General features: G+C 41.6%; 2 protein-coding genes across 2 annotated transcripts in view; one reads left to right on the top strand and one right to left on the bottom strand.

Moving 5' to 3' along the window:
• Nucleotides 1-24,174, bottom strand: part of LOC306848635 (synaptic plasticity regulator PANTS-like) — an 806,624-nt gene that overhangs the window by 222,229 nt on the left and 560,221 nt on the right. The gene's annotated exons all lie outside the window — the stretch shown is intronic.
• rasal1 (RAS protein activator like 1) overlaps nt 1-24,174 on the top strand; it is a gene marked incomplete at both ends in the record, with an annotated part of 47,401 nt that overhangs the window by 815 nt on the left and 22,412 nt on the right. Inside the window, 8 exons of the mRNA XM_079382566.1 lie at nt 1,358-1,414; nt 2,590-2,703; nt 4,264-4,325; nt 6,447-6,576; nt 6,765-6,846; nt 14,922-15,062; nt 15,644-15,735; nt 21,868-21,985. Coding sequence (XP_079238692.1) covers nt 1,358-1,414; nt 2,590-2,703; nt 4,264-4,325; nt 6,447-6,576; nt 6,765-6,846; nt 14,922-15,062; nt 15,644-15,735; nt 21,868-21,985 — 796 coding nt within the window. The remainder of the gene's footprint in view (nt 1-1,357; nt 1,415-2,589; nt 2,704-4,263; nt 4,326-6,446; nt 6,577-6,764; nt 6,847-14,921; nt 15,063-15,643; nt 15,736-21,867; nt 21,986-24,174) is intronic.

Here is a 24,174-nt window from a genome sequence, read left to right as displayed (position 1 = left end):
GTTTCTCATCTTTCTCTTGAAAATATACCATAGATTCCATATGAGGTTCAGGTCAGGCATGTTGGTTGGCCAATCAAACACAGTAATATCATGGTCAGCAAAGCACTTGGAAGTGTTTTTGGCAGTGTGAGCAGGTGCTAAAGTCCTGCTGGAAAAGGAAATCAGCATCTCCATAAAGCTTGTCAACAGATGGAAGCATAAAGTGCTCCAAAATCTCCTGGTAGACAGCTCTATTGACTTTGGACTTGATAAAACACAGTGGACCAACACCAGCAGACGTCACAGCACCACAAATCATCTCTGACTTCAGAAACCTCACACTGGACTTCAAGCAGCTTGGATTCTGTGCCTCTGCACTCTTCATCCAGACCTTGATTTCCAAATGAAATGCTAAATTTACTTTCATCTGAAAAGAGGACTTTGGACCACTGAGCAACAGTCCAGTTCTTTTTCTCCACAGCCCAGGTAAGATGCTTCTGACGTTGTCTCTGGTTCAGAAGTGGCTTGGTAGCTCTTTTCCTGAAGACGTCTGAGCGTGGAGACTCTTGATGCACTGACTCCAGCTTCAGTCCACTCCTTGTGAAGCTCTCACAAGTGTTTGAATCAGCTTTGCTTGACAGTATTCTCAAGCTTGCGGTCATCCCTGTTGCTTGTGCACCTTTTCCAATCCAATCATTGGACGTGTCAATCAAACATCAATTTAAAGAAATATTAACATACAGAAATATGTTGACTGGGACTCGAGTGGACTTGGGAATAAGTCCGATTCCTAATATGTTCGAGTACGAGTCAATACCAAGTCAAAATGCGCACAAGTCCATGACAAGACCTAGACCATTAAAATATGGTCTCGAGACCGTGTTCAAGACCGAGTCTCGAGTACTCAACACTGCCCGTTTGTTCATAACTTTTAGACAACCTTGCCAGAACGTTCTGCAAATATTCACATTATGTTATGAAAATGTTATTTCTGAATATTCTCTGAACATTCAAAACGTTAAAATGTTTTTTTTTTTTCTTTGTTTAGCGAACATTCCATTTTATACTTCTGATAACGTTATTGTTGAATGTCCAGTAACATTTTTAAAATGTTAGACGAGCATCCAACTAAACGTTCAAAAAAAGTTGCATTTGAGCATTGTATATAAGTAATGTTTTTGTGCTAACATTTCAAGAGCATTATTAAAATAACTTCTATTAAAGTTACTGGAAAACTGTTTGTTTATAACTTTGAGAGAACCTTGCCAGAACGTTCTGAGAATGTTCTCAAGTGTTTGATCTAGTACTCTGTGTTTGATCTAGTACTCTGGAGTCATAATGCTGTTGACATGAGGATGATGTTGTGTGTTTTTGTCAGTTCTGGGACCAGTGATCCGTACTGCATCGTCAAAGTTGACAATGAAGTCGTGGCCAGGTGAGTGTCACATTCTCACCTGTGTGTGTGTGTGTGTGTATATGTGTGTGTGCGTTTTTGTGACAAATGAGGGCATAAATGTGTATAATGACACAGGTATGACACAGGAATAACAAGGTGAAGGTGACTTTTCAGGACATTGACCCCACTTTTCTAAACGCTTATAAATCATACAGAGTGAGATTTTTTTGGGGAAAGTAGAAATGCATAGTCTCCTGTGAGGGCTAAGTTTAGGTGTAGGGCAATAGCACACACAGTTTGTTCAGTATAAAAACCATTATGCCTATGGAGAGTCCCCATAAACCACAAAAACCAACAAGCAGGTTTATGTGAGGTGGCAGTGTTAATAAAATTCTTGAAATGAAATATAAAAGCACACTAATGTGGCTCCAAGTATCTGTGTGCATCTCTGAATAATTTAGTTTATAATTTGGGCACATAATTGTCTCCAGAAGTCAGCTAAATCTGGCAACACACGCCAGGATTGATGGCCTCGATTGTAAATAAAGTAACAATGTTTCTGTAATTCTAAAGATGCAAAAAGTTTTTTTTACGTTTAGTTTGTAGTCAGTTAGCCTGAAAAAAAAAAAATAGCTGTATGTGTAAATGTGCACGAAAGCCATGTCTATGAACAAGTAGTTCATTTATTGCATTTGTTTATGTCTTGAAAGCTCAATTAATCATCACTGATTTATTGATTGCATGCATGATGATTAATGGTGTTGTATTGGTTATTGATAAAACTGATCTGTTTGCCACTGATGCTGAGATGTTTGGATGCATCAATGCACTTTACAACATCAGCTGGTTACCATGGAGAACGGCTAACTAACCACAAGCCCCTCGCAGAAATGATGCTGTGTGTCTGAAGGAGTCAGTGTTGCTTTCAGATGCTGTATTGTGATAGTTTGATGAACAGCACACCTGGTGTGGTGCATATTTAAAAAGCGTTGTGTCTTTTGAAATGGAAATGATCAGGCCTCCCTTTGAGAAATTGGGTGAATTGATTGATTGTTTTCCATCCTCGTCACTTATGGTCGTTTAAATTGTTCTCTGTATCCAGGCAGATTCTAATTCAGGCTCGAACGCACGTATGAAACATACGCAAATTGGCTCGGTGCCACATGAAGCTCAGTGAAGTGTTCATTAAATCTTGTGTTCTGTGTCCCGTCCAGAACCGCCACCGTCTGGAAGAACCTAAACCCGTTCTGGGGCGAGGAATACACCCTTCACCTGCCAATGGGCTTCCATACGCTCACCTTTTACGTCATGGATGAAGACACCATCGGGTAACAAACGTCCCCTGATCTCAGTCATGATAAACATCTCAGAAGTGAAAAATGCATGAAGTTAGATGAGAAAACCAACAGCAGTGTAACAAATGTAGCTTATAAAAATGTTGTCTTTTGAAATAAATGTTTCTAAAACATTACAATGTTCTACTAACATTATTTTCACCCAAAACTGAACTTTATCTGAACGTTTATTTTTTCATTATTCAAAGAACACTTACATATCCAATTATAGCGTTATTTAAAGGTTATAAAAAAATATATATATATATAACATAATAATATAATAATACTAGTGCTGTCAAAAGATTAATCGCAATTAATTGCATCCAAAATAAAAGTTTTTTGTTTACATAATATGTGTGTATACTGTTTATATATATATATATATATATATAAATAAACAGACATGCGTGTATATATTTAAGAAATATGTGTTTATATATTAAATATATTTATATATAATATAAAATATAAGAATATGAATATATAAATGCATAAACATGTAAATATTTTTACACATGCAGTTTATATTTTGAAAATATTTACACGTTTATGCATTTATATATTCATATTCTTATATTTTACACAATATATTATGTAAACAAAAACTTTTATTTTAGGTGAGATTAATCGCAATTAATCGTTTGACAGCACTAAATAATATGTTATTTGAACGTTTATTTTTTATATTTTAAGAATGTTAAAATGTCCAGTTTGTTGTCGTGATTAGAACGTTATTTAAAGGTTACTAAAACGTTTCTTAAATGTTCCAATAATTATTTTACCCAAAATATAACATTATTTGAACATTTATCTTATCTAAAAACGTTAAAATGTTGTTTTCTTGTCGCAATTATAACATTATTTAAAGGTTACAAAAATGTTTCTTTACAATGCTCTACTAACTTTATTTTTACCCATAATATAGTTATTTGAAAGCTTATTTATAATATTGGAAGAACATTACAATATCCAGTTTCCTTGTCATGATTAGAATGTTAACAGTTACAAAAAAAAAGTTCTATTAATTTTATTATTTTACCTAAAATGTAACATTATTTGAACGATTATTTGTAATGTCCAGTTTTCTTGTCAAGATTAGAACGTTATTTAAAGGTGAGTTTTTTTAGAATGTTCATCAAGTACAAATAAATACCATTATAAGGACATTTTGAGAATGTTGTTTGAAAGTGCATCAAATATGAATAAGGTTATAAGAATGTTTTGTGCTCACATTGCTAGCATTGGTTCCGGTCTTCAGCTGGTGTTTGTGTTGTGGAGCCCCGTCATGTGATGAACTCACACAGTGTTTGTAAATGAACACATTCACATTCACACAGCAGAACGTTTGCACACGCAAACACACAGATGGTGTGATGACCACGTCTGTGATTCACTCGTTTCTCCTCTTTGTTTCTTCCGTTTGACTGTAGATCTGTTTGTTTATGTGTTTCATAATGCCTGTAAATGTAGTTGATGATGATCATGCTGGTGGTTTAATGTGGAAATCTTCTGAATATTAACACAAATCTCATATTGTTTTTCATGCTGCAGTCATGATGATGTGATTGGTAAAATCTCCCTGAATAAAGACGTGATCGCCGCTCAACACAAAGGTAATAACTTTTCTACAAAGAACAAGTGTGCAGAAAACAGACCCATTCAGCACAAATTAAAATACTAGGATTATTTTCCCAATTAGCAGAACCCAAACACATGACATACAATAAAGCTGTAAAATTAGTTAAATTTAAATAAAAATGACATTTATTTCAGCTTTAGTTACTTTAGTACATCAAAACGGCAGCAAGATGAAAAAAGTTTGTCAAACTATTAATCATGATTAATCGCATCCAAAATAACAGTTTTTGTTTACATAATATATGTGTGAGTACTGTGTATATTTGTTATGTATATATAAATACACACACATGCATGTATATATTTCAGAAAAATATGCTATGTTTATATATTTAATATACTTATATATAATATAAATTATATGAATATAAATATCTAAATGTAAATAAATTCAAATATTTTCAAAACATATACTGTATATGTGTGTATTAATATATACAGTACACACATATATTATGTAAACAAAAACGTTTGGATGCTAATCGTTTGACAGCGCTAATATATATATATATTATACATGTATATACTGTATAAATATATATATTATTTTTTTCCAGTTAAAGTTTATTTCAAGTAACACAATTATTTTGTTATGGTTTTAGTTTTAGTTAACTACAATAATCCTGATCGCCATGGAAACAGAAACAGTCATCTCACTGTATGTTTATAAGCCAGAGTCAGAGGAATATATTGAGTTAAAACTACAGAAACTGAAATGTCTTGGCACAGTCTTTGTGCTAAACCATAAAACATTAAATATTAAATTGAACACAGTTTAAAATCACTCGGGAAGCAGAGCACTGATTATTTTCATCCTAAAGTAATTCCCTCCGCTGAAAGGCAGGAGTTATGGGTTATTACGGGCACACGCGTGATGTATGAACGACCGCACCGCCCCGCAGTGGGCTTCATGTACTCCCAGCATGCACTTGCCCTGCATGATTCACTGCAGCCTGTCAGGACTGACTCACCCCTCACCCACGGGATCATGGGAAGCGTTGGGCTCTGTGAAACTCTCTGATGAGAGATGATTTACTGTAACTGCATCCTACAGCTGTACCTGCTCTGCTTTAAAATCATGCTGCATGGCCACGTTCACATTACTGTGCAGGATGATGGGAATTGTATGCATGCACATTTACAAAAACCAAAATACTCCATCATTTTGTGTATAATACGCAGCCAGAGCATAAGCATACTCTATGCGTGAGATACTGTATCCCACAATGCACCATGCACGACTTGACCTTCCATCTCCAGTCTGACAAATTAGCTGCAAATCATAGCACTATTTTTAACATCACCATTTTTGACAGATTTTTTTGATTATGCTGCCAAAATCTCTGAAATGTGACAAAAGCAAATTTACAATGCAAAACAGTGTGTGGCATCCAGTTATCATCTCAGAAATAATATTAAATTCAGTATAAAATAATGAGCCAAGATTATGTTAAGATTGACATCAGGTTTATTAAAATTAACAAAAACGGAAACTAAAACCATTAAAAAAAATCTTTACTTGAAATAAAATAAATGTTAACTGAAAAAGGTAAACTGTCAAAACAACATGTCTCATTTTAATTGAGTTCAGCTTGAAGTACTAAAATGAATAAAGCTGCAATAAAAAACATTAATAAAAATGTTAAAAACGATATAAACATGACTAAATAAAAAAAGCTAATAAAAATGACAAAACACACAATTAAAAATGTAACTAAAATTAAAATAAAAACGTAATATACAAAAATAAAAACTATTAAAAAAAACTCTTAATAATAATAATAGTAGTATGTAAATTATATTCAAATAACACTGATTCACAGCTGATATTGATATTTGCCACACTGGAAATGAAAGGTTTGCATTGCATTGCATTGTGGGATACAGTATCTGCAGTGCATTCTGGTTGTATACTGCACACTTTGGCAAATGCAAACATTAAATCTGTATATGGTTTACGGTATAAATACTGTATACTGCAAAAAAAAAAAAAAAAAGTATGAATAATATGCATGCTATTCTGAACACGTCCAATGAGTCTGAATCTGTTCAAATAAGTGAAGTTTCAGCCCTGTTATATGTGTGTTTTCCTGCAGGTTTGGATAGCTGGCTGAATCTGACACGTGTGGATCCGGATGAAGAGGTTCAGGGTGAGATTCATTTGGCTCTGGAGCTGCACAGAGATGCTCAGAGAACCAGCCTGCACTGTCACGTCATCGAGGCCCGGTGAGGACCTGATCCAGCCTTCTGATAACCTAACATTATTACAAATATTATTTGTTCTGTAACAGACTGCTTTTCTTCCTCTAGAAAAATCACTTTGGATGAAACAAGTGCATAAATGTTATATTTATGCATCAGCTGTTTCTCGGTCAGTCTGAATCGTGAAGCATTGTGTGTTTGTGTGGTTACAGTGATTTGGCTCCGCGTGATATCTCCGGTACCTCTGATCCATTCACCAGAATCATCTACAACAACCTCAGCGCTGAGACATCGGTGAGATCTTCTGTCTCCGTCCATAATGTTACCAGAGGCTCTCAGGCTACAAAACAGGCAAAACACGCCATTAAAGCACGCTTCTGCATGTTCAAAACATTGACAGTGCACGCCAGAACCAGCCATTTGGGTACAGTTTTCACTTCCCTCCTTCTTATATTGGAGCTATATGATTTGGAAAAATTAAATCCAAAATCTTGTGATTTTTCGGATAAAAATGAGCTCCATGCTCCTTGTTTGCTGTGCTTGTTTGTAGGGCTGCAAAATTTGTAATTATGTATTAATATGACTATAAAATCATCATCATCATTATTATTATTATTATTATTACAAAATAAAATATTAAGCGGTATAAGAAATATTGTTATATTTCACTGAAAAAAGAGCATTTAAGGAAAATATAATAATAATAATTTTATTTTACAGTACAACTGTAAAATTACATTACTAATATTTATGAGTAAATATGTTGTGATGCACATTATATCAGTATGGCTAAAAAAAGCTTAATAATAATAGTTGTTATTATTATTATTATTATTACTACTACTACTACTACTGTCACTTGTGTGTTCCCCTTGTGTTCCTGTCTTGTCCTTATTTGGTATTTCCTGTTCTTATTACAGGAAGCCTGTAATAAGTCTATTACATGTTGTGCTGCTGAGAGGTTTGCGATTGTAGCTCCGCTTTTTTATTGCATACCTTACTTTCACTCTCTGTTGTTTAAAGTGATAATATATAACTAAATTCCCACCATATTTCTGGTATTATCTTTTTTAATTATCAAACTAATCTAACTTATTTGATCGTTCGCTTTTAAAAACGCGAGTGCAGCGCGTTAGCATTCGTTAGCCGGTTAGCTTGTTACTCGCGGTTCCACTCACGTTTCTATTCGCACATATTGTTTTCTTTTTTCTCGCTCCGTTTTCATTTCTCTCTCGCTCCGTTTTTCACAAGTTCATCAAACAACAGTGGAAAGCGGTAAGTTAATTTGGTATCATTCATCAATCACGGTGAGTAATGGCTTCTTCTCCTGCTATTGTTGTTTGCACTGCTTGCCACATGTACAGTTTATCTATCTCTGTCGGCGACGAGGGATTCACATGTGATAAATGCAGGCAGATAGTTAGGCTGACAGAGAAGATTTTAGAACTAGAGACACGCATCCAAACTTTAGTTGAGGATAGTAAGAATGTGAGGGCTGTAGATATGGCCTTGGATGCGATTAGCTCAGGGTGTCCTGTACATTGTTCGGTTCCGGCATTAGAGCCCATGCAGCAGGGCAACTGGGTGACAGTGAGGCGGCCTAGTCGCGGGTCAAAACACCGCTCTTCCGTTCCGATCAAAACATCAAACAGGTTCTCCCCACTCAGTGACACACCCACTGAGAAACCTGATGAAAGTGCTCTAGTAACTGGCGATTCTATTGTACGGAATGTGAAAATAGAGACATCTGAGACATCTGACACATCTTGGCAAATTTAAAAGTGCTGGCTAATGCTAAACGTAAATTCAGTAAGATTGTTATCCACGTCGGCGCTAATGATTTTCGACTTCGCCAGTCGGAGATTACATTTACATTTATTCATTTAGCTGACGCTTTTATCCAAAGCGACTTACAATTGCTATATATGTCAGAGGTCGCACGCCTCTGGAGCAACTAGGGGTTAAGTGTCTTGCTCAGGGACACATTGGTGTCTCACAGTGGATTCGAACCCGGGTCTCTCACACCAAAGGCATGTGTCTTATCCACTGCGCCATCACCACCAGATTACTAAAAATAATGTTAAAGAGGTGTGTGAACTTGCAAGTACGATGTCAGAATGCTCCCTGCTTACCGTGGCGATGAGATTCATAGTAGACTGCTGTCACTCAATGGCTGGATGTCTAAGTGGTGCCCGCAGAATAACATAGACTTTATAGACAATTGGACGAGTTTTTGGGGCAGATCCGACCTGTTGAAAAGAGATGGTGTTCATCCCTCCTGGGGGGGGGGGGCTTCTTCTCTCTAGAAATATGGCACATAGTCTTAGAGTTCGTACTTGACTAATTGGGGCCCAGGTCAGGAAGCAGACAGACTGGCTAAACTGACCATCTGCTGGCAGCCTCACGTCACAGAAGTCAGTTAATTCTCAGCACATAGACTCCTTCACCTAGATATCACACTATAGAGACTGTGTCTGTTCCCCGAACTAGAAAATACAGAAAACATTCAAACCAAAGTAAGAGTAACAATTTAATTGATTTTCAACAAATAAAAAATGTTTACAATACAGAGAAACAATTGATAAAACTTGGCTTACTGAATATCAGGTCCCTTTCTACAAAAGCACTTTTTGTAAACGATTTGATCAATGATCATAACCTAGATTTACTCTGTTTGACAGAAACATGGCTAAAACCAGATGAATACATTTAAATGAGTTAACCCCCCCCAAGATTACTGCTATAAAAATTAGCCACGTCCAAAAGGTAAAGGGGGAGGTGTTGCAACAATTTATAGTAATATTCTCAGTATTTCTCAGAGAGCAGGCTTTAAGTATAACTCGTTGGAAGTTATGGTGCTGTGTATAACATTATCTAGAGAAACACGTGTTATTGATAAATCCCCTATGATGTTTGTACTGGCTACTGTATACAGGCCACAAGGGCACCACACAGACTTTATTAAAGAATTTGCTGATTTTCTATCTGAGTTAGTACTGGCTGCAGATATAGTCTTAATTGTTGGCGATTTTAAAATCCATGTCGATAATGAAAAATATGCACTAGGGTCAGCATTCATAGACATTCTCAACACGGGCGAGGGTGGACGATAGTGCCCCCCGCCTGTGAGAGGAGATCTCCCCTGACGGGAATCTCCCATGGAGTGCCGTCGAGGAGAGAAATCAGGTCCGAGAACCATACTCGGGCCGGCCAGAATGGCGCTACCAGTAGTAGACTGACCTCGTCCCGGCGCACTCTCGCCAGAACTCCCGGGAGCAGAGCGATAGGGGGAAAAGCGTACAGACGAAGCCTCGGCCAAGTCTGCACCATAGCATCCAGTCCTAGAGGAGCTGGAGGAGTCAGAGAGAACCAGAGGGAACATTGAGCTGACTCTATAGTCGCAAAGAGGTCCACCTGTGCCTGGCCAAAAACTCTCCATATCTGCTTCACCACCTCGGAGTGAAGCATCCATTCCCCGGGCCTCGGCCCCTGTCTCGACAGAACGTCTGCTCTCACATTGAGATACCCAAGAATGTGCACTGCTCTTAATGAGAGGAGTTTGCCCTGGAACCATACAAGGACCTGGTGCGCCAGCTTGTACAAGGGTCGTGACCGCAGACTTCCCTGGTGGTTTATGTACGAGACCACCGACGTGCTGTCGGTGCGCACCAACACGTGGTGATCTCTTAGATCTGGGAGGAAGTATTTGAGTGCTCGAAACACGGCCAGCATCTCCAGCCAATTGATATGCCATGTCAGATGGCGGCCATTCCACAGACCGCGGGCAGGGTGGCCACTCATGACAACACCCCAACCGGTGAGGGATGCGTCCGTCGCTAGTGTTACACGGCGACAAGGAGCTCCCAACACCGGGCCCTGGGACAAGAACCAAGGTTTCCTCCACATGTCTAAGGCACGTATGCATGATCTCGTGACCTTGAACGTGCAGAGTGGGTTTCCCCTCGGGGAGAACCCCTTGGTCTTGAGCCACCACTGTAGGAGTCTCATGTACAGCAGGCCAAAAGGTATGACGTTGGACGCAGCTGCCATCAGATCCAGCAGTCTCTGAAACTGCTTGATGGTGAGTGACTGGCCTTCTTTCACTCTCTTGACTGTGGTGAGGATCGACTCGATACGAGCAGGGGACAGACGTGCCTGCATCGTGGTCGAATCCCACACCACGCCCAGATAAGTAGTCCTCTGTAAAGGAGAAAGCACACTTTTCTTGGTGTTTAGTCTTAACCCCAGGTCTTTCATGTGGGCGAGAATGACATCTCGATGTCTAGCCACCGTCTGCTCTGATTGAGCTAGGATCAACCAATCATCGATATAATTCAGTATGCGGATGCCCTGAAGCCACAACGGGGCCAGTGCCGCATCCACACACTTCGTGAAAGTACCGGGTGAGAGTGCTAGGCCAAAGGGAAGAACTCGATATTGGTAAGCTTCACCCCCGAAAGCAAACCTCAGGAACTTCCTGTGACTGGGAAGGATAGAGACATGGAAGTATGCGTCCTTTAGATCTATCGTGACAAACCAGTCCTCGGACCTGATTTGAGATAGGACATGTTTGATTGTGAGCATCGTGAACTTCAGTCGCATGACTGAGTGGTTCAGCTGACGCAGATCTAAAATGGGACGCAACCCTCCATCCTTCTTTGGAACTATGAAGTACCAGCTGTAAAATCCGGACTGTGCTTCGTGAGGAGGGACCACCTCGATGGCCTCCTTCCTCAGTAAAGTCTCAACTTCTTGTTCCATCACCAGAGCCTGCTCGGTGCCGACCTGAGTCGGAATGACCCCGCCGAACTGAATACGATAGCCTCTCTCTACCGTATGCAGGACCCAACGAGATACATTTGGCAGTAGCTTCCATGCTACCAAATAATCTACTAAGGGAATCAGTCTCTCGAGACTGACCTCTGGTGTAAGAGGAGTGGCTAGATCGGTGCCCTGAAGCAGCGCACCGACAGGGGGCGACCAATCTAACTGCTGCAGAGACCTCCGGAGAGGTGGCGAGTTTTTCAGCTCCGCTACATCTCCGGGCAGAAAGAACTGAAAATAATTCTCGCTGGGGACGGCTGCGCCCTGGAACACCGGCAGGGTTGGCAGACCGATCCCCTGAGGGCACTGAGACGAGATGGGCACCGTGTAATGCGGTGCGCACCGCTCCACCCCAGTAGGGGTCGCCCTCAGAAGTCCTGGACCACATACATCAGGACTTCTTTGCTGAGGACCTCCTAGCCTGAATGACGGCCCACAGGTCATCTGTAAAACTGCATTTTTCCATCTCAAAAACATATCTAAATTGCGACCTATGCTCTCAACGTCAAATGCAGAAATGCTAATTCATGCATTTATGACCTCAAGGTTAGACTATTGTAATGCTTTACTGGGTGGTTGTTCTGCATGCTTGATCAACAAACTACAGTTGATCCAAAATGCAGCACCTAGAGTCCTTACTAGAACCAGGAAGTATGACCATATTAGCCCGGTTCTGTCAACACTGCACTGGCTTCCTATCAAACATCGTATAGATTTTAAAATCTTGTTAATTACTTATAAAGCCCTGAATGGCTTAGCTCCTCAGTACTTGAGAAAGCTCTTATCACATTATAGTCCTCCACGTCCGCTGCATTCTCAAAACTCTGGCCGTTCGATAATACCTTGAATATCAAAATCGACTGCGGGCGGCAGATCCTTTTCCTATTTAGCATCCAAACTCTGGAACAATCTACCTAACACTGTTCGGGAGGCAGACACACTCTGTGAGTTTAAATCTAGATTAAAGACACATTTCTTTAATCTGGCTTACACATAACACACTACTACACTTCTATTATTCAAATCCGTTAAAGGATTGTTAGGCTGCATTAATTAGATCAACCGGAACCGGGAACACTCCTCATAACACACGATGTACTCGTTACATCGTAAGAAGAATGGCATCTACGCTAATATTTGTCTGTTTCTTTCTTATTCTGTTTCGCAGTCCATGTCCGGATCAGATGGTGGATCGGCGCCAGGAGAAGATGTCTGCGGCCTTGATTGTCGGCGGAGGCCGGACACCTGGATTAGCCCCAGGGACATATCCCCAGTGAAGACCTCGACTACATATAAAACAAAATAACTAAAAATATAATAAAATACCTAACTACATAATACTATTATTGTTAGAAATTGCAACGATATAAAAATAGAAATATAATACATTTATACATTTAAAATTTTAATTAAATCAATAAATTAAACAATAAATAAACAATAATATCCTGGCCAGAGGAGAACTTTTTTTCTCCATTCTGTCACAGAGAGAGTTTTGGTTCCTTGCCGCTGTCACCTCTGGCTTGCTCAGTTGGGGACGCTTGATTTCTAGCGATTATCGTCAATTTGATTTCACAGATACTATTTAACTAAACTGAGCTAGACAATGACATCACTGAATTCAATAATGAAATGCCTTTAACTGAAAATTGAGTGTTAAATCTTATTATTATACATTACTGACACTCTGTCCTCCAATTTGATACTGTTAAGTGCTTTGGCACAATCTGTATTGTTAAAAGCGTTATAAAAAATAAAGGTGACTTGACTTGACTTGACTATTAGTTTGTTATTGGTTAATTTCTGTCCAGCTGTGTTTAGTTATCTTGTGAAGTCATATCCGCCGCCGTCCATGGCTCCCTTAAGCCCACTGCCATCCGCGGTTCCGAAGTCATGTCCGCCGCCGTCCGCGGCTACCTTAAGCTTGCCAGCGTCCGCGGCTCTGAAGTCAAGACCGCCACCATCCGCGGCTCCAAAGTCATGTCCGCCGCCGTCCGCGGCTCCGAAGTCATGTCCGCTACCATCCACGGCTCCCTTAAGCCCGCCGCCATCCGCGGCTCCGAAGTCAAGTCCGCCGCCACCCGTGGCTCCGAATCCTGCCCGCCACCGTCTGCGGCTCACTCAAGCCTGCCATCCACCTCACATGTGCCCCTGGGAGTGCTGGTGGAGTATGAGGGGATGACGTGGGCTCCTGCTCCAAAGCACCCTCTAGTGACTGCTCCTCGAGAGCTCCCTCCAATGTCAGCTCCAGCCCCAGAGCTCACTCCAATGCAGGCTCTAGCCTCAGACCGGAGTCAAGTCATGTCAGCAGAAATATTGTCCATGGGAACCATTCTTGTCGGTCTTGTCATATCTTTTGAGGTTCCTGAGAGGAAGTGGACCGCTTCTCTTGTAATGGCCACGGAGGCCATTCCTAAGCCGTCGGCTTCTCCAGTTGCCTCGACAGAAGCGGTTCCGGAGTGCAGCCCGAAGGAGGCCTCAGGTTCCGTGCCCAGCCCAGCTGGGGGCTCAAGTTCCCGTGGACAACCCTGAGAGGCCCTCTGTCTCTGTTTTAACCCAGGAAGGACTCCTGACCCCGTAAGTTTCCCCAAAGAATTTTTTTGGGGGGAGTGGGATCCCGGCTGTAGTGGCCGGGCCGAGGGACGAGGCTGCCGTGGCCTCCTATTCTGCCTGCACCGCCATGGCCTCCTGAGTCTCCTGACCCACCATGGCCTCCTGAGTCTCCTGACCCGTGGCTGCCCGGGTCTGCCTGATCCACCCCTGGTGGAACTGTTACGGCGTGGGACGCGCCTTCCGGGAGGGGAGAGTTCTGTCACATGTGTCTTCCCCTTGTGTTCCTGTCTTGTCCTTATTTGGTAGTTCCTGTTCTTATTAGTTTGTTATTGGTTAATTTCTGTCCAGCTGTGTTTAGTTATCTTGTTTAGTTTGAGTATTATTTAAGTTCCTGTCTGTCATTTATTCTGAGTTGCAGTATTGAATATCTCACCCCCTGTACCCAGTGTTGTCTTCATTAAAAGTAATGTTGACTGTTCTCCTCGTCTCCTGCGTTCTCCTTGCTCTCCGCGAAGCGTGACAACTACTACTACAACGCAAATAAAAATATTAAACAAAATAAGAGCTTTTGCTATTGTAATATTTCACTTTAAAAACAATTGAGTATTCAAGAAAATATTTATAATAATAATTTTATTTTACAGTACAACTGTAAGATTACAATACTGATATTTCTGATTTAATATTTTCTTGTGCTTGTTTGATTGGCTCCACAATTTGGCCCAAACTTTTGTGAATAATAATAATAATAATTAAAAAAATAATAATAATAATAATTGTATTTTATAGTACAACTGTAAAATTCTAATACTAATATTACAATACTAATAATATATTTCATTCTTCTTCTTGTTAGTATTGCTAAATAAATATCAATATTTTAGCAAACTTAAGTTAAACAAAGTTCTTGCATGATCAGTATGCGGTATTAAAATTAATTCCTCATGAGCGTGTTCTGCTGTAAGTGTCATAATACCAGGCTGTTTCATCAGATCATAAAGAAGACACGCTTTCCGCACTGGGATGAGATGCTGGAGTTGAGTTTCGATGAAGGTGAGGATGATGATGGTGGGAGCGTGACGGTGGAGGTCTGGGACTGGGACATGGTGGGCAAGAATGACTTCCTGGGAAAGGTGAGCCGACAGTCGGTCGATTGTTTAAACTATTCATTTAAATAATTTTAAATAAGTATCATTTTAAATAACTAGCTGACATTCACTCCAGTAATGAGTTGTAACTATGTTTTCATGCATGCATTTTTAAGTGAGATTTGGGATATTGCATTAAAAAAATGCTGTGTGGAAATGCTAAGATTTGCATAAAATAATTAAGAACTGATGCAGATAATTTTTTGTGCATAAACATCAAACAAAATATGATGGAAGCAATCTATGTTTCCATCCATGCATCTTTGGATGCATATGAAAAATTAGAGATATTGCATTTTTTTGCAAAACACGGGGTGGAAACACCAAGATATGCATACAATCTTAAGAAGAGAAAAAATGGGTATAAACTACAGTGGAAACACATTAGAAACACATAGGGCATTGTTCCCCTAAAAATTATCTTTTACTCACCCTCATGTTGCTTGAATCCAGTATGTGGTTGTTTGTTCTGTAGAAAACAAAGCAGCTGTTTAGCACGAGTACATGACGATGATGATGGTTTTTGGGTGAACTGTACTGATTGTGTGTGTTTGTGGGTTGTACAGGTGGAGATCCCTCTGTCGTGTCTGCACAGATCTCCTTCGCTGCAGGGCTGGTTTCGCTTGCTGCCGCTGGGAAACATGAAGGACGACGCCGGGTGTGTGTGTGTTATACATTCACATTCATTAGTCACATTGTGTGTGTGTGATGGCAATTTAATTTAATGGCAAGCTGCTTTCACATCACATTAGGGAAGTGAGAAATTAACTTTCCATTAAAGGGCAACATTTTCCCCCCTGGTATTGATTTCCAGGGGAATTTTTTTTTTTCATTTAAAAGGGCAGTTTTGTAATTACCTTATTAATTGTGTCTGTGTTGTCTTTAATGTCAAATACTTAAACTTAACCAACTACTTCTATCAATCTATTGAAACTGTTACCAATAGCAACAATCTGTTTAAAGGGATAGTTCACCCAAAAATGAAAATTCTTTCATCATTTACTCACCCTCAAGTAGTTCCAAACCTGTATGAATTTCTTTGTTCTGCTGAACACAAAGGAAGATATTTTGAAGAAAGTTTGTAATCAGGCTGTTTTGGGGCACCATTGACTTCCATAGTAGGGAAAAAAAATACTATGGAAATCAATGGTGCTCCAGAACTGCTCTGTTTCCCACATTCTTCAGAATATCTTCCATTCATACAAGTTTCACTACTTGAGGGTGAGTAAATAATGACAGAATTTACATTTCTAACTATCCCTTTAATATTGTGTATAAATTATATATTTAAAAAACAGGAACTCATTACAGGGTAAGGCTGCAATATTATGAGAAAAATCGGTGTTGTCTGTTATAGCTTTTTTGAGGGGAAACATCATGTCATATTCTGGTGACACAGACAAATCCGTCGGTTCATGGCGTTAGTCTAGTCTAGCGCAACTTATGCAAAAACTCCTGTTATAATCACTAAAGCTGCAAAATGCACTTTTCTGAATTTCGTTGCCTAAGATGTGATTTTGTGATTGGTTGTAACAGTCAATGCTGCAAAAACAATGTGTAAAAGGAAAACGTCTCAGGTTACGTATGTAACCATGGTTCCCTGAAGGCAACGAGACGCTGCGTCCGGAGACGCTATGGGAATGCCTTCAGCGTGACCATGCTCTGAATATCAGGTGTAATCAGTCCGAAGGAGGGCGAGGCGTCACGGGCGTGGTGACGTCACGACCAGGAAGCATAAAAGCACGTGCGGCGGAGCCGGCGTCAGCTTCAAGTCATGAAGCAAGCGCGGGCAGGAATGCCGGAAGTGTGGCTAAGAGACGCAGCGTCACGTTCCCTTCAGGGAACCATGGTTACATACGTAACCTGAGACGTTCCCTTCCAGGAACTTCAAGCTGCGTCCGGAGACGCTATGGGAACGAGATACCAACGCCGCCAGACTGACAAGTCCCTGCCTGGTGTCAGGACGAGAGGACGGACGAGCCTGGCGTGGCTCGGATGTCGAGCTTATAGAACCTGGCGAAAGTCAGGGGCGTGGACCACCCCAGCAGCGTTGCAGATGTCCTGAACCGGGACACCTGCCCAGAGGGCCTTGGAGGCCGCCACACCTCGGGTCGAGTGTGCTCTGACTCCCAGCGGCGGGGGACGCTCAGAGGCCTCGTATGCCAGAAAGATGGCATCCACTATCCACCTGCTAAGAGTGGGCTTCGTAGCAGGAAGACCCCTCTTAGGGGGACCATAGCACACAAGCAGTTGGTCCGATTTCCTCCACAGGGATGTCCTGTGGATGTACGTGCCCAGTGCTCGCACTGGACACATACAGTTGTGCTTCTCCTGGTCTGGCTCCCTGAAGGGAGGAGGACAGAAGGCCTAAAGTACGACTGGGTGTGGTACGACCGATGGGACCTTAGGTACATATCCCGCTCGGGGATAGAGAAATACTGTCGGCGTGCTGGGCGCAAAGTCAATAGAGGCTGTAGACAGGGCCTGAAGGTCACTCACCCTCCTCAGAGAGGTGATAGCCAGCAAGAAAGCGGTCTTGATGGTGAGGAGTCTATCAGTTATCTCCTCAATAGGCTCGAAAGGTGCCTTGCACAGAGCCTCCAGAACCACAGCCAGGTCCCACATGGGGACGCGGGAGCGTACTGGCGGCCTCAGCCTCAGCGCACCGCGGAGGAAACGTGTAACTAGGGGGTGTCTACCCACTGTCTGGCCACTAATAGGGGCGTGGTATGACGAAATAGCTGCCACGTAGACCTTAATAATGAAATGGGTTAACCCTGCGGAGAAACGGGCCTGCAGGAACTCCAGTACTGTACCAACTGGGCAGTTGACTGGGTCGAGCTGGTGGTCCCCGCACCAAGAAGTGAAGAGCCTCCACTTCAAGGCGTACAGTTTCCTCGTGGAGGGAGATCTGGATTGGAGGATGGTCTCGACAACCTCGGTTGACAGACCGGAAGCTATGAGCTGTGCCCCCTCAGGGGCCACACCCACAGCTTCCATAACTCCGGACAAGGGTGCACGATAGTGCCCCTGGCCTGTGAGAGGAGATCCCTCCTGACGGGCACTTCCCACGGAGTGCCGTCGAGGAGAGAAATCAGGTCCAAGAACCATACTCGGCCCAGCCAGAACGGTGCTACTAACAGTAGACTGACCTCGTCCTGGCGCACTCTCGCCAGAACTCCCGGGAGCAGAGCGATCGGGGGAAAGGCGTACAGACGAAGCCTCGGCCAAGTCTATACCATAGCGTCCAGTCCCAGAGGAGCTGGAGGAGCTAGAGAGAACCAGAGGGGACATTGTGCTGACTCTCGAGTCGCAAAGAGGTCCACCTGTGCCTGGCCAAAAACTCTCCAAATCTGCTTCACCACCTTGGAGTGAAGCATCCATTCCCCGGGCCTCGGCCCGTCTCGAATGCTCCCACATTGAGATGCCCAGGAATATGCACAGCTCTCAGTGATAGGAGCTTGCCCTGGGACCACACAAGGATCTGGTGTGCCAGCTTGTACAAGGGGCGCGACCGCAGACCTCCTTGGTGGTTGATGTAAGAGATCACTGCAGTGCTGTCGGTGCGCACCAGCACGTGGTGATCTCTTAGGTCTCTTAGGAAGTGCTTGAAGTGAAGTGAAGTGACATTCAGCCAAGTATGGTGTCCCATACTCGGAATTCGTGCTCGGCATTTAACCCATCCAACGTGCACACACACAGCAGTGAACACACACACACCGTGAACACACACGCACCTCAGTGAACACACACGCACCTCAGTCGTGGTATTGAGGGTGGAGAGAGCGCTGGACATTCACTCCCCCCACCTACAATTCCTACCGGCCGGGGACTCGAACCCGCAACCTTTGGATTACAAGTCCGACTCTCTAACCATTAGGCCACGACTTCCCTTGAGTGCACGGAACACAGCTAGGATCTCTAGCCAGTTGATATGCCACGTCAGGTGGCGACCACTCCACAGACCGCAGGCAGTGTGGCCACTCATGACCGCACCCCAACCGGTGAGGGAGGCGTCCGTCGCAAGCGAGACGCGGCGACAAGGAGCTCCCAGCACCGGGCCCTGAGACAAGAACCAAGGGTTCCTCCACATGTCTAAGGCACGAATACAGTGTGACACTTGGTCTTGAGCCACCACTGTAGGGATCTCATGTACAGCAGGCCGAATGGGATCACATTGGACGCAGCTGCCATAAGCCCAAGCAGCCTCTGCCACTGCTTGACAGTGAGTGACTGGCCCTCTCGCACTCTCATGACTGCCGTGAGGATCGACTCGATCCGAGCAGGGGACAACCGAGCCTGCATCGTGGTCGAATCCCACACCACGCCTAGATAAGTGGTTCTCTGAGCTGGAGAAAGCACACTTTTCTTGGCGTTTAGTCTTAACCCCAGGTCTTTCATGTGGGCGAGAACGTCATCTCGATGCCGAATTGCCCACCGCTCTGATCGAGCGAGGATCAACCAATCGTCGATATAATTGAGTATGCGGATGCCCTGCAGTCGCAACGGGACCAGTGCCACATCCATACACTTGGTGAAAGTGCGGGGTGAGAGTGCTAGGCCGAAGGGAAGAACCCGATACTGGTATGCTTTGCCCATAAGGACATACCCGTCTCACTCTCACCAGGCAGATCAGCCTGCGAGCCCCACGAGTGCAGCCGCCTCTCTGCCTCGGCAGAAGCGGGACTGAAACCGCGCAGAGAGCTCGTGAAGGCTCCATCCTCGAAGAGAGCCCTCCGGGTGCGGAGCTTTTTTTTTTTTAAACGGCGGCAGCCGCTCGCAATGAGGGCAGCCGGCTCCCTCTAGAGCCGATTTCGCGTGCTCCGCACCCAGGCAGACTACGCACAGATCGTGTGTGTCCCCACTTGTGATATAGCGAGGGCAAGGACGAACACACGACCTGAAACGCGGTCTGAAACTTTCGCCCCTAAATATTCATACTGGGGCAAACGAGGCAGCGAAAACCTCATGAACGCTCGTCACATCAACCTCCTCGGAGGAAGAGAGACGAAGCGTTGAGCCCTCATCTCGGGGGGAAGAGACCGCTTCCAAACTGAGAGACGGGGTGCCAGATCTGTGAGCCCCATGAGTGCAGCCGCCGCTCTGCCTCGGCAGAAGTGGGACCAACACTACGTGGAGAGCTCGTGAAGGCTCCCTCCTCGAAGAGAGCCCTCCGGGTGCGGAGTGTAAGCAGCGACAGCCGCTCGGAATGAGGGCAACCGGCTCCCTCGAGAGCCGATGCCGCATGCTCCGCACCCAGGCAGACCACGCACAGATCGCATGTGTCCCCACTCGTAATATAGCGAGGGCAGGGGCGAACACACAACCTGAAACGCGATCTGGAATCGCCCTTGCATTTGGGTATCTTTTTATTTTTTGAAAGACAGACAACACCAAATAAGACTGACACACACAGAGCGCTTTGCTGAATGACAAAAAGCTGACGCCGGCTCCGCCGCACGTGCTTTTATGCTTCCTGGTCGTGACGTCACCCCACCCGTGACGCCTCGCCCTCCTTCGGACTGATTACACCTGATATTCAGAGCATGGTCACGCTGAAGGCGTTCCCATAGCGTCTCCGGACGCAGCTCGAAGTTCCTGGAAGGGAATCTGAGGCAACTTGCGCAGATCTAAATGTAATTTGTAAAATTGACACTTTTCAAAACAGCCATAACAGATTTAATTTAATTGTGCAGGGGCAATTTTTGCCCCATTATCTTAAATTTGTGGGACATTTTGTTCATTTTGGGGGTGTTTTTGCTACAAGCCCCCATTAATTTCTGACCCTGGAATTCACTAAGATTGATTTACATCTGCTGAAATACTGTAAAAAAAAACAATTGTTCCAAAAAGTTGTTTCAACTTAAAATAATTTGTTACCCCCGCTGACTTAAAATTTCAAGTTGACTAAATTAAATTTTTTTAAGTTACTCAATGTTAATTTAAGAGACAACTGGAATATTTTAGTTGAATTAACTACAAATTTTAAGTCAGCGGGGTAACAAATTATTTTAAATTGAAACAACTATTTTTTTTTTTAACAGTGTAGTGTACCTGATTCACTAAAGCAAGGATTTCCAAACCATTAAAATATTTTCTTAAAATATCCAGACATTTTAAGTTTAAATATTTCAACAATTTAACGACACCTTCACATGTCAGTTGGTGGTCACATGAAATGCAAGTAAACACATAAAATATTTAATATTGTTTTTAAATTGTTTTATTTTTTGATAATAAGCTTTAAATTTTTAATAGAAGCGTTTTATTTTATTGGGTTTTATTTTAAAATTTATTTATTTATCATTTAAAGTGTTTTAATTGAATTAATTACACTGCAAAAATAATAATAATAATCATTTACGTCCTCAAAAGGGCTGAAAATTTCACTGAAACATTTATCAAAATTAAGTGAGTTGCCTAAAAGAAAATAATTTTACAATCCCTTTTAATTATTTGTATGTTTTGACCCTATTAGGAGAATTCTTTTTATTTTAAGCAAAAAAAAAAAGTTTCAGTAAACAAGGCTTAATTTCTTATCTGAAGTAAATGTATCTTGATACAAGAGATATTTGTACTGGAAAATGGCAAGTTTTGCAGTGTGTTAGCTTTTCTCAACACTAGTTTGTAAGGTGTTGGTAATGATGCAAACACACCCAAAACAGGCTTGTTGCACAGCACAGTTTCCCATCTTACAGGTCGGTTCTGATTTAGTCTGAAGAGAAGGAAACCCAAACAGTGAAAGCACTATTCTGACGCATGACTGACTGTCTCTCTGCCTGTTTCTCAGAGGTAAACTGGGTGCTCTGCGTCTGAAGGTGCGTTTGGCCGAGGAGAGGATTCTTCCGTCTGTGTATTATCAGCCTCTAATCGAGCTGCTGGTGGAGGCCGTCCTCTCGCCGTCAGAGGTGCATCACACACAGAGACATTACATGACATTTAAACCATGCGTTCAGTTCTGGTGCTTCAGCTATTCCTCATTAACAGATGAAACCTAGAACTAATAATACCGGCGCTAAACCACTGACGATGAACCACAGTGATGTCATGTTTGTCAAATTTAGTTCCATACCTACTAGTTCCTCTTCTTCTATCTGATAAACAAGGCTGTGCTACATTTAGAATTGTAATTAAGAATGTCCGTTAAATTCCTGAACTTGAACAGAATTCGAATTGGGGGTGGCAAACAAATGCAGAATCTTCATTTAAATTTGAATTTCATTTAAAATAGTGCTCTAGTGTAGTTTAATAATAATTTCATATAAATGTTATCACATACACAACATATTCCCCCAGTTTCACAGACAAGGCTTAAGCCTAATCTTAGACTAAAATGTAAGTCTGAGCTGTTTCCACTGAAAGAAACGTGCACCGACTGATCTTAAAATATATCAGTGCCTTTGTTTTGTCTCAAGATGCACACCAGTAATGTTTTTTTCTAAGCACGTTTATAAAAATCACTTTAATGTCCTAATTGAACTATGGCCTAATCCTGGTTTAGTCTAAACCCTGTCTGTGAAACAGGGCCATAGACTAATTCTGAAAACATTTCCGTTTGTATTTTAATTTTTAAGATATATAGTTGTGTTAGGTTTTTTTTGTGATGTCTATATAGTTTTTATTCATTTTATTTCAGTTTTAGTTATTTTAGTGCATCAAGTTAAATTAAATGAAAATGAGAAATGTATTATTAAATGCATGCATATTTAATAATGCATGAAAAATCAATGCTTCAAATGACTAAAGGCATTTACATGTAATTTAAACACTCTGTTTCACTATTTTTAATCAATTAGCTTTCACTTTACACAGAGCACACTGAATTTTCTAGAAATCTGTAATTGTATTTTTAATTTCAGTTCAAGTCTTAGTAATTTAGTTGTTTTTTTAATATGCTTATAGTTTTTATTTCAGTTCTAGTTAATTTAATGCATCAAGTAAACTAATATAAATGAGAAATGTTTCCACAATTTTATTAATATTTTAAATGAGTTTTACTATTAAATGAGTTAACTATTTGTAAACTATGATTTTAACTAAGTTTTACTGTGTCATTTTATTGCATCAAATTAAACTATATAAAAATAAGAAATGTTGCATTGGCAACTATATGAAAAAAATAAATAAAATATATTTAATTAGATTTCAGTTAACATTTATTTTATTAGTGGTAATGGAAATGCTTTTTTATGGTTTTGGTTTAGTTTTAATTACACATAATAACCCTGATGCAGGCCCAAAAATAGAAACCTTCAACATAACGTCTAATGCCGAGTTCACACTGTCGCTGGATCACCGTTGTTTTCACACTGCATGACTATCTGGGGTAGCATTCAGTTGCTGCTGTGTTCACATGTTGCATGATGGATCGGCAACAGGAGGTTACACACTGCATGACTTTACAACAGGAAGAATCACCGATTCTGTCTGCTCCGCAAACTACAGCCAAACGCACACGAGAAGTGCCAAGGAAATAACGCAAGATCACGCTGATATCCCAAACACACTACTGTTAACTACATACTTCTGCTGGGAAAATTTTATATACACAAATCTAAGTAGGCTACTTGAAAGTGAAACCAACATTTTGTGCATTTTGATGTGCATGAAAAAGAAAAATGCAATAAATATTTTGTCCTTTATAGAAGAATATTATTTACAGGAAAAACCCTAGCCCCCATTTATGTTTAATTAATTTTTTTATTAATATATAGCCTATATATTTCTTCATGTACCTGTTCTGTATATTCTAATGCAAAAATGTACTGATATTGCCATGTTGTTTGTACATGGCTAATTGCTTAATAAAAATGTAAAAACCGCAAAAAAGTCCTCCCCGAACTTCCCGCTGCCCTGTATCTTAATCTCTCATTGGCTGTAGGTCATCACCGATGTATGTTTCAGTCAGAACTCATTATCACAGCAGGATTTTGAATCGCTGACAGATCCAGATATTTAGCATGCCAAATATTTGATGGGCATCGGCGATTCTCTCAGATCGCGTCTTTGATAATTCACACTGCGTGATTGTCACTTGCGTGAACGAGCACTGATTTGCCTCCAATTTCAGGCATTTGAAAAACCTGTCGGCGAGTGA

The sequence above is a fragment of the Barbus barbus genome (genome assembly GCF_936440315.1).
Source record: "Barbus barbus genome assembly, chromosome: 28".
Lineage (NCBI taxonomy): Eukaryota > Metazoa > Chordata > Actinopteri > Cypriniformes > Cyprinidae > Barbus > Barbus barbus.
This window is presented reverse-complemented; position numbering and strand designations above follow the sequence as displayed.